Source organism: Megascapheus bottae, chromosome 6 (genome assembly GCF_031878675.1).
Source record: "Megascapheus bottae isolate mThoBot1 chromosome 6, mThoBot2.hap1, whole genome shotgun sequence".
In the NCBI taxonomy this organism is placed as follows: Eukaryota; Metazoa; Chordata; class Mammalia; order Rodentia; family Geomyidae; genus Megascapheus; species Megascapheus bottae.
Window position 1 is genome coordinate 73,438,673 of NC_143514.1, and position 11,162 is coordinate 73,449,834.

The 11,162-nt window shown below is 49.6% G+C and overlaps 1 protein-coding gene across 1 annotated transcript; it reads left to right on the forward strand.

Moving 5' to 3' along the window:
• LOC150062403 (aflatoxin B1 aldehyde reductase member 2-like) lies at positions 1-8,031 on the forward strand. The gene is made up of 7 exons (XM_090335699.1): positions 1-325; positions 2,753-2,940; positions 3,131-3,235; positions 4,802-4,898; positions 5,135-5,234; positions 5,584-5,713; positions 7,614-8,031. The coding sequence occupies exons 1-7, from the start codon at positions 1-3 to the stop codon at positions 7,773-7,775; spliced, it is 1,107 nt and encodes a 368-aa protein (XP_090191825.1). The 3' UTR covers positions 7,776-8,031.
• The last annotated feature ends 3,131 nt before the right edge of the window (positions 8,032-11,162 follow it).

Consider the following 11,162-nt stretch of genomic DNA (forward strand, 5'->3'; position numbering starts at 1 on the left):
ATGCTGCGCGCTGCTTCACGAGCGGTGAACCGCGCCGCGGTCCGCTGTGCTCGGAGTCCCGGCCGGTCAGGCTCTCCGAACCGCTTCGCCATGTCTGGGCTTCAGCCGCAGCAGGCCGCCTCGGCCGCCCCGGCCCGGCCCGCCACGATCCTGGGCACCATGGAGATGGGGCGCCGCATGGACGCGCCCGCCAGCGCGGCGTCGGTGCGCGCCTTCCTCGAGCGCGGCCACACGGAGCTGGACACGGCCTTCATGTACTGCGACGGCCGCTCCGAGAGCATCCTGGGCGGCCTGGGGCTCGGGCTGGGCAGCGGCGACTGCACAGGTAACGGCCGCCCGTGCGCCTGCGGTCGGGCCCCGGGGACCTTGACCCGCCCTCCCCGTCGGCGAGCCGGCCCAGCGGGACGGTGCCCTCCCCACCCCTTCCCCCTCGGCAGCCTGCGCTCACCCTTCGCTGCCACCTCCTGCTCGCGCGCGCGCACTAGCTCTCAAACACACCTCTGCCAGGCGCCCCCCCTCCCGCACGCCTTGCGCCCGACCCCTCCCTCCCTGGCACCTTTTTCTCACCTTGGTCTGTAAGAGCCCGGTTTCTAGACTTCACAGTACCTCTGGGAGCCAGGCACCGGTGCCTCACACCTGTCACTCCGTGCTACACCATAGGCTGCGATCTGAGGATCACGGTTCAAAGCCAGTCCGGGCAGAAATGTCCTTAAGACTTTTATCACCAGCTAAGTACTAAGGACCGTAAGAGCTGGGATTCCAGTGAGTAGAGCACTAGCCTTGAGCAAGGAAGCTCAAGGACAGCACCCAGGCCCCAAGTTCAAGCCCCCAGGATAGGCACCCCCCCAAAAAAAAAAGTACCACTAAGTCTCTGCAATGCTCTGGGGATGCCATAGGAAGACATGGGACAAGACCTTTGTGTCTGCTCTGTGCCAGGCTTTGTCGTGGCACTGTGCGAGGAAAAGCATCTAATACCAACAAACTCAGTCTGGTAGGGAAGACTGGAGCTGCGAGTCGCAGCACAGTGACCAAAGCTGGGTCATAAAGAATTGATAGTAGTTTGCTGGAAGGTAGAAGAAAAAGAATAGGCCTTAGAGTGTAGGGCCATACCTGCACAAAGACATGACTTGGCATTACACAGTGTGATGTATGGCAGGAGAGCCCACTGGAGCAGGTATGGCTTAAGAGGACCAGAGGGAGCTGTCACCTGTTACTTTGTTCCTCTTTGCCATCCAGTATCTGTAGAGAAGTCCTCCAAGTCTTGCATTCACCACATGGTGGGTCTGAGTGGCAGGTGAAAAGGGAAACATGGCTGCCAGATTTTGTTTCAGATTTACTTTTTCTTCAACCCTCCCCTGCTTCCTTTGAGTGGAGAGAGCCATAGTCCTTCGATCAGACCCAAGGTAAAGTTCACACAAGAAAGCCTGGGAGCCATCGGGAAGGGACTATGGACTTCTTTCCCATCTTCACATGATGAGAGGACACTGATCTGAGTTGCAGGAGCAGTGCAGAGTCCATTCTCCATCAACTGTACTCTGTGGGGACAGGCAAGGCTGTCTTAACTCACTCTCAGGTCATGTGAATGGTGGAACACCTGTTCCCATGGGGCCTGCGTCTCTGCAGTGGAGGGGTGCGTGTACAGGCTGGAGTCTGGGAGGGACTCTACTGCTCTTGCTCAGTTGCCTCTAACTCAGACACTGCCAGGGCCCATAGTCAGATGCCTGCATCCTTTCCTGCATTGTTAGAACAACCCCTTGCAGGCCTGCCCTCTTGAGTTCCTTCTGTGAGCTACAGCCAAGGAGACTAGCCAGCCCATTCAGACTCTGACAAAACCCGGGAACAATCAAGTCCACAGCAAGTAGGATGGTGTTGGGGAGCCTGTGGGATGAGCTGTGTGCATCCTTCTCCTGTATCGGGTTCTATGGCAACCTGCCTACACTCTGAAAACTCAGAATTGGAGCAGAGTCCTATCTCTGTGACTTTACCTGTCTTCTGTTGGCTAAGACAGCTTGGGCCAAGTCTCCTACTAAAAGCTTCCCTGGTTTGAAAGTTAGGCTCAGGCCTCTCTCGGGCCTTCTGTGGGTGATGTCCTGGAGGCAAGTTGGTGTCAGGTAGAAGTCCTGATACTCGGGGTTTGCTCTTGGAGGGCACAGCTAGCAGTTTTATGACAAAAGATGGTGGTTGGAACTGAGGTAAGTGTTGAAAACTGACACTGAAGACATTATTTAAATCTGTGACTTCTGTCTCGGTACAGTTCCATTTTTTGTTTGTTTTTTATTTTCTGTCTCTCTGTCTCTGTCTGTCTGTCTGTCTGTCTGTCTGTCTGTCTGTCTCTCTCTCTCTCTCTCTCTCTCTCTCTCTCTCTCTCTCTCTCTCTCTCTCTCTCTCTCTCTCTCTCTCTCTCCTTTTGCCAATCCTGGGGCTTGAACTCAAGGCCTGTCCTTGAGCCTCTTTGTGCTTATGTCTCTTGCCTCCACCACTTGAGCCACAGCACCACTTCTGGTTTTGAGTGATTTATTGGAGATAAAAGTCTCTTGTTCTGCCCAAGCTGGCTTTGAATTATAGCCCTCAGTTATCAGCCTCTTGAGTAGCTAGGATTACAGGCCTGATGTACCTTCACCCAGTCAATTCTGTTCTTGTCACTGTCATTTTATAGAAATAGAGGTTCAGGGAAATTAAGTAATTTAACCAGGGTCACATGGCCAGTAAGTAGCCCTAATATGTCTTCTAATCATTAAATTTTTCCTCCAAGTAAAAATTGCCACCAAGGCTAACCCTTGGGAGGGAAATTCCCTGAAGGCTGACAGTCTGCGGTCCCAGCTGGAGACCTCACTGAAGCGGCTGCAGTGCTCTAGAGTGGACATCTTCTACTTACATGCACCTGACCACAGCACCCCCGTGGAGGAGACACTGCGGGCCTGCCACCAGCTGCACCAGGAGGTGAGAAAGGGTCTCCTGAGCTTCGGGAGGGAGAGATCTCTGCTTTTCCCATCCTCACACTACCAGCAGAGTGAGGGAGCAGAGCACCCAGGGCAGAGCTGGGAACACCTCAGCCCAGGGTCTCCACTCCCACCTCCTCTGCCTGGAATCCTTGGTTGTTCAAGGTTGTGACCACACCTCTCCCCTGCAGGGCAAGTTTGTGGAGCTTGGCCTCTCCAATTATGCCTCCTGGGAGGTGGCAGAGATCTGTGCCCTCTGCAAGAGCAATGGCTGGGTTATGCCCACCGTGTATCAGGTAAGGCATAACTGGGGTGCCAGGAAGCGTAGGCCTTGGACTCTGGAACTTTGCTGATCTTTTCCCCAGCCTGCATCCTGTGCCCTCTACAGAGCAGCCACCCCTCTGATCAGAGCCTGTGCACGGCCCCCAGGTAACCTCAGAGGAGGACAAAGTTCTTCATCCTGGCCAGCAGGCAGCTGCCCACTTGCTGCCTGAGTGCACAGCTTTGCTCCTTACTTGCACCTCAGCCTGGATCTGCCCTCTGCGTCCCTGGGGGAAGTGCTTAGGGCTCACTCCATCATCTCTTCCCAGGAAAGCCCAGCCCTAGATGCTTCCAGTTCTCTGAGTGTTACGTTCTTGTACTCAGAAAGGTCTTGTGATACACTATGGTTATTGTACTTGTCTTTATTGTTAGATTATGTTTTTCTTTCTCTCTGGTTTATTTCTTTGTTACTGGAACTTACTGGGGCATACTGCATGCTAATGCTAGCCAAGGGCTCCACTAATCCAGCCTTGTTGCCTATATTATGTAAAGTACAATTTTATTGTTATTATTCAGATGTCATACAGAGGAGCTACCATTTCATAAGTCACAGCATGCACACTTTGGACACCGTCACCCCTTCCTTCACTTTCCCCTAGTCTCCTGTGTTACTGTAATAGTTTTCCATGACAGAAATTTTTTCTAGACTGGCTAATGGTTGTAAGTCAGTGTCTTGCCGGTAGATGGAGCCTCTATACCCACTTTGTAGAATGAGAATCCAGGCCAGTTTCCCTTCCTGGGGCCCAGATACTTCCTCCCCATCCCCACTCTGTACTACAAGTAACTGCTGAAGTCCTGGGCTAGTATGGATTTATTTAGGGTAGTATTAGAGTTTGAACTCGGGGCTTTGTACTTATTAGACAGGTGTTTTACCATTTGAGCTATGCCCCTAGCTCCCGCCCCCTTTTGCTTGCACTTCCTTCCTTTCTTTCATTTTTTTTTTGGTTGATCATGAGGCTTGTACTCTCTGCCTGGACTCTGTCCCTAAGCTCTTCAGCTCAAGGCTACTGCCCTACCCCTTGAGCCACAGAGCCACTTCCAGTTTTCTAGTGGTTAATTGGAGATAAGAGTCTCAAGGACATTAGTGCCTGGGCTGACTTTGAACTGCAATCCTGAGATCTCAGCACAGACATCAAAAGAGAAGACTGTCAGGTACAGTGGTGGGGCCCTATAGTGTCAACCACTTGGAAGATGGAGGCGAAAGGATCCTTTAAGCCTCCCATAATCTAGGACTGGGAATGTATCTTAGTGGTAGAGTGCTTGCCTAGCATGCATGACACCCTGGGTTCAATTCCATAGTACCACATAAGCAGAAAAAAGCTGAGAGCGGCACTGTGGCTCAAGTGGTAGAGTGTTGACCTTGAACACAGAGAGGCTTAGGGACAGAGCTCAGGCCTTGAGTTCAAGCCCAGGACTGGAAAAAACAACAACAATAAAAAATCTTAAAGTCATTGGGTTTTGTTAATTTTTGTTGTTGTTTATGAAAGAGAAAGATGGAGTGGTTCTCTTCCCCTTACACGTCCACCCTGTCCTCCCTGCAGGGCATGTACAACGCCACCACTCGACAGGTGGAAACAGAGCTCTTCCCCTGCCTCAGACACTTTGGCCTGAGATTCTACGCCTACAACCCTTTGGCTGGTATGGGCTGCATGGACACAGCCCCTGGTCGGGCAGGCATGGGTGGGGAGATTTGGGAGGGAGGGAGCAATTCTGGCCTGGTGAAGGAATAGCCCTGGGAAGCAAGGGGTAGAGCTTTGCCCAGAAGCTGGGCTGAATCCCCTGTGCCTCCTGGGGATCCCCTTCCCTAGCCCAGACCTGTGAAGGATCCAGCATCTTACAGATCTGAGCAGGGTTCTGATGCCAACCCTCCACAGGTGGCCTTCTGACAGGCAAGTACAAGTACGAGGACAAGGACAGCAAGAAGCCCGAGGGCCGCTTCTTCGGGAATAGCTGGGCAGAGACTTACAGGAACCGGTGAGCCCCAGTGCTCTGCATCCTCCTGGGTGCTGTGCAGAGTCCCCTTTATTGTGAAATGAGCTCCAGTCTGCCTAGGTGTAGCTTTCCTCTGAGGATTCTGCTGCTGGGATGGGAGTGCTGGCTGAATCTTGCTCCAATGCTAGCCGCTGTGTTTCACTAAGTAAAAGAACATCACCTCGAAGGGGCCGGCAGCCTACTTGGTTCTGGCCCTTTAGAGGAGGAGATGCTTTGCTAGAAAGGATATTAGTCCATGCAGAAGAACTTGGGGTGGCTCCACCAGTCCTACTCAGCAATTTGGTGACACCCAAGGTCTTAATCCCTATAAAAACTCTCTCTCCCTGCTCAGCTTCTGGAAGGAGGACCACTTCAAGGCCATCGCTCTGGTGGAGAAGGCCCTGCAGGCCACCTATGGCTCCAGTGCCCCCAGCATGACCTCGGCTGCTTTGCAGTGGATATACCACCACTCCCTGCTGCAGGTAGCCTTGCCATACTGGGTGCTAACTTCTGCCCTTCTAAGAGGCTCATAGTGACTGTTAGATAGCGTTATCTTCTGATATTTCTCTTGAACTTTGTATAGCCACCCTTTCCATTGATCCTTGATGGTATTGAAGTAGCAGGTGCAGAATGAGTCTTAAAAACATGGACTTGGGCCAGGACTTTAGCCTAGTGATAGAGTGTTTGCCTAGCAAGCACTGTTGTGCCCAGATTTCTGGGTCCCCAAAGACCACCAAGGAGCCGAATCCGATGTAAGAGCATAAGAGTCTTTATTGCAAGCTTGAGCCTGGACTCACAACCAACCCAGACACAGTGGGTCTAAATTGAGAGTCCTGACTACTTTTTGTACAGGGTTTTTATAGAGTTTTGGAATTTTAGTCACAAGTTTGAGCAAATCATGACACACCACGGGAAAAATCAAAGAACAATACTCAAAGTTGATTTGTGCAGCTAGTGGTGGGCAGGTATTTGGCTGGAAGTGTTTGGTTAGCTCAAAGGGTTGATGTTTTATGAATTAATTGGCTCATGCTAGGGGTACATGCCGAGCTGCAAGGCAGCTAGTCAGGATATCACAATGGTTATCTTATCCCGGAGCCTTTCATCACTACGGTTGGCTTTTACCCAGGGAGTTGTCTAGAATTTACTATTTCCTTTGAAGCTGCCATCTCTGCTGGTTTAGAATTAGTTCAGAGTGACCTTCTAGGGGTGAGTCTGGATAACTTTCTGGTGGGGTCTGCTTATAATAACTTTTTACTGAAGTTCATCAAACTTCAAAATTAATTGAGGCTTCACAGCACAAAGACCCAGGTTCTATTCCTCGGAACAACATACATAGAAATAAAAGCCAGAAGTGGTGCTATGGCTCAAGTAATAGAGCTCTAGCCTTGAGAAAGTCCAAGCACAGTGTCCAGGTTCTGAGTTCAAGGCCTAGGACTGGCAAAAACAACAACAACAACAACAACAAAATATGGACTTTAAGGCAGGCATTGGTGGCTCATGCCTATAATCCTAGCTCCTCAGGAGGCTAAGATTTGAGGATTGAGGTTCAAAGCCAGCTTGGGCATGGAAGTCCATGAGACTCTTATCTCCAGTTAACCATCAGAAAACCAGAAGTGGCACTGTGGTGCAATTGTAACTCGGGAGTTACAATCATCTCTTATTGATGAAAAAGCTGGAGTTTATACAGCTATTAAGAGCACAAAAATCTAAACATTTTATAGGATTAAACCTAAAACCCATGGCTCACTGCTCTAGTGGGATCTGGATATTCCTTTTTTTTTTCCTTTTTTTTGTCAGTCATGGGCTTGAACTCGGGCCAGGGAGCTGTCCCTGAGCTCTTTTTGCTCAGGTCTAGCACTCTACCACTTTGAGCCACCTCATCATTGGTTTTCTGGTGGTTAATTGGACATAAGAGTCTCACAGACTTTCCTGCACAGGCTAGCTTTGAACTGTGATCCGCAGATCTCAGATTCCTGAGTGACTAGGACTACAGGAGTGAGCCGGCAGCACCCAGCATGGGTGTTCTTTTCTCTCAGTGGCCTGTATCTTCCTGGTGGAGCTTCTCTTACTTCAGCCTTAGATAGTCGCACAGTGTCTGCCGTGTGCATGATGCTCGGCAAATGGTTCCCAGCTCAGCACAGCTTTTCTCTCCTCTGACCATGGTGAAGATTGGTCTCAGGTTAAAGAGGGTGGCAGATGTCACTGAGGTCCGTGCCGATGATCAGGGGATGGGGCCGACGGGAGAACAAGGTGAACATTCATGTAGGATCTCAGGATACAAATACAGATTGAGGATCTTGCTGGGGCTGGGCCAGCAGGGCAGGTAACCGGAGCCACTGAGCAGCAGAAACAGGTTGAAATCTGGCTATTTTCCCCATACAGGCCGCTCACGGGGATGCAGTCATCCTGGGCATGTCCAGCCCAGAGCAGCTGGACCAGAACTTGGCAGCCACAGAGCAAGGGCCCCTGGAGCCAGCTGTCGTGGAAGCCTTTGATCGAGCCTGGCACCTGGTTGCCCATGTGTGTCCCAACTACTTCCGCTAGGTGATGACGTGCTTCAGGCTGCCTCTCCGATTCTCTCACTCTGGTCACACTTTGCCTTACACTGATTTAGCATCTTTTCTTTTCCTTTCTTTTCCCTTTTTTTCTGTGTCTATCCAGACAGTACTTTTCTAGATTTGGACCCTGCTCCCAGCTGCCTTCAAAATGTAGAAAGACTGGGACTAAGTCCAACACCAGCATTTCCTGTCCAAATAAAGCAAACACCTGACCTGCCTCTGCCTGGGCCTGGGGTAAACCATATCTTCTCTTCTCTGATTCTCACCACCTGTTTCTTACCCTTCCAGGGTACCCACAAGAAAGGGGTAGAACCATGAGCTGGGCTCCAGAATGCAAAGATTGTGTGGGAGGGTCTCAGGAGCACACCGCCCTCCCCAAGGGTCTCTCCTTCCTTGTTGTCAGTCTCCCTAATTCACAGTGCTACACAGTAGGAGAAACGCACTGGACATCTTGCAGTAGATTTTCTCAAATTCAACATCACCTCACTGAAGGTTCAGAGATGAGACAACTGCTGAAAAATGAAAATTCAGTGATTAGAATGGAATTAGGTAATTGTCCCTTTGTCTTTGACTCACTGTTGCTGTTGGAATAATGGTTCTGTGCTGATCTATACAGTGCCTTAAGGGAGGAAATAGAGACAAGAAACTGAGAAAGTAGCATTGCTTATTGATGCGGTGAGGGCAGATTCTCTCTGGTATTTAATGGAAAGTGATCTCACTGTGGCTTGTGGATGGAGAGTTCTTGAGGCTTGGGAGTAAAATTAATATGAGAGCATTTGAGTGGCCGCATGTCGTCATGCAGAGGTACATTTGCATTTTTTCTGTTTGTACCTGGGTGTGAACTCAGCACCTGGATTCTGTTCTTCACTGGTAACTGGCACTCTGCCACTTCAACCACAGCTCCACTTGGTGGTTAACTGGAGATCACGGTCTCATTGACTTTCCTGCCCAGTTGGGATCTGGGATCCTCAGATCTCAGCCTCCTGAGCAGCTAGGGTTACCAGCATGAGCCTCTGGTGCCGGGCAGCATGAACAACTTTTTGAGCAGAGTACAAAAGCTTTGACCCGCTGCTTGTAAGTGCTCAGCAGTGCCTGGAATTGCTTCCATAAATACAGACAAGCTGCCTGCACTCCAGAGCCTGCAAAAGGCAGCAATAGACACAGAACTGCAACCATCAGAGGAGGAAATACTCTTCCTCCAAGGATGAATGCAGTTCTTTCTCGCTATACCCAGTCTGGGCAAATAAATAAACAAACAAACAAATAAATAAATGTATGTATGTCACAGTAATTGTGAGGTCATTGAACCTCGAAGCTTGAGTAAAAGTGGCCAATTGGCTGCATTACTCTGAATTAGTGTGTTAAATGGCTGCCATTCCGGCAAAGTATACAATAACACATTATCTCCCTGTTGGTGTGTTATTTGAAGTTCCTCTAGATTATTTCGTTTATGAGTCAGGAAAATATTAATATACAAGGGTCCAGAGTTTAGCCTAGAGTGCTTACCTAGCATCATGAAGACCCGAGTTCCATTCCTTCGTACCACATGAAAAAAAATTAATATACTAATATCTGTTGGCATCTTTGCAAAGTTTTTTTTTTTTTGCCACTTCTGGGGCTTCAACTCAAGGGTTGGCCCTGTCCTTGGACACTCTAGCTCAAGGCTAGCACTCTGGCACTTAAGCCACAGCACCACTTCCAGCTTTTTCTGTGTATATGGTACTGTGGAATTGGACCTAGGGCTTTGTGAATGCAAGGCGAACACTCTATCACTAGCCTACATTCCCAGCCCCTTTACACACTTTTTTGTGTGTGGCAGTACTAGTACAGTGTGGGCTCGAACTCAGAACTTGGGCACTGTTCTTTAGCTGGCACTCTGGCACTTAAGCCACAGCACCACTTCCAGCTTTTTCTGTGTATATGGTACTGTGGAATTGGACCTAGGGCTTTGTGAATGCAAGGCGAACACTCTATCACTAGCCTACATTCCCAGCCCCTTTACACACTTTTTTGTGTGTGGCAGTACTAGTACAGTGTGGGCTTGAACTCAGAACTTGGGCACTGTTCTTTAGCTGGCACTCTGGCACTTAAGCCACAGCACCACTTCCAGCTTTTTCTGTGTATATGGTACTGTGGAATTGGACCTAGGGCTTTGTGAATGCAAGGCGAACACTCTATCACTAGCCTACATTCCCAGCCCCTTTACACACTTTTTTGTGTGTGGCAGTACTAGTACAGTGTGGGCTCGAACTCAGAACTTGGGCACTGTTCTTTAGCTGGCACTCTGGCACTTAAGCCACAGCACCACTTCCAGCTTTTTCTGTGTATATGGTACTGTGGAATTGGACCTAGGGCTTTGTGAATGCAAGGCGAACACTCTATCACTAGCCTACATTCCCAGCCCCTTTACACACTTTTTTGTGTGTGGCAGTACTAGTACAGTGTGGGCTCGAACTCAGAACTTGGGCACTGTTCTTTAGCTGGCACTCTTAGAACTAGAGCCACAGGTCCACTTCCAGCTTTTTGGTTGTCACTGGACATAAGGGTCTTGTAGACTTTTCTGGGTGGGCTGTCTTTGAACTGTAATTCTGAGATCTCAGCCTCTGGAGTAGCTAGGATTATAGATGCAAGGTTGACAGACATCTCTGTTATCAATGGCTTTGCCAATACAACAGTGGTCTGTGATTGTGACTTTTGCGGCCCTCTAGGGAAGAAAGGATGACATATAAATAATACCAAGAGTTCATCACTCACAGAAACAAGCTTTTTCGTGGTTGTATGCTACATTTCTCCAATGCTTATCAATAATTGTTTGTCGAATATCAGCAACAGATTGGGGGGGGGGGATTGTGCACCCAGATACTGGAGAACTCCGGGACATGGGTGGCAGGGCTGGGGGAGCACTGGGCAGTCAGAGGGACTGTAATGGGGTGAGAGTGGGAGACATCCATACCACAGCAGCAATGCCCTGCCTGGCAACCTCTGCAGTGTTCTTCCTTAGAATGGACAATGTTTATGTAGGTAATGTTGTAAACACAGGTTTTCCTCTTCTTTGGATGAACAGTCCACAATCAATTGCTGAGTCACGTTCCTTTCTTGGGGACAGAGTTCTGTCCTTCAGCTCTTTTGCTCAAGGCCAGCACTTTGAGCCACTGCTCCACTTCCAGTTTTCTAGTGGTTAATTGGAGATAAGAATCTGAGAGACTCAAACCATTGTTCAGAGCTCAGTGTCAGGAAAGGGAGAATGGAAAAGAAAAAGGCCAGACTGGACTGTGAACAGCAAGGATGTTTATTGAGGAAGAGGGAGGGACATAGACCCTCCCACAGGACTGGATGTTGTCAGGATTGGGGGTAGGCTTATCTAGGGCTTAAC

What these genes read in the sequence shown, in the direction of transcription:
- LOC150062403 (XM_090335699.1), top strand. Translation starts at nt 1, where the DNA reads ATGCTGCGCGCTGCTTCACGAGCGGTGAACCGCGCCGCGGTCCGCTGT. An exon ending in GGGCAGCGGCGACTGCACAG is followed by an intron (nt 326 to 2,752) that starts GTAACGGCCGCC and finishes TTTTCCTCCAAG; the next exon opens with TAAAAATTGCCACCAAGGCT. An exon ending in CGCCTACAACCCTTTGGCTG is followed by an intron (nt 4,899 to 5,134) that starts GTATGGGCTGCA and finishes AACCCTCCACAG; the next exon opens with GTGGCCTTCTGACAGGCAAG.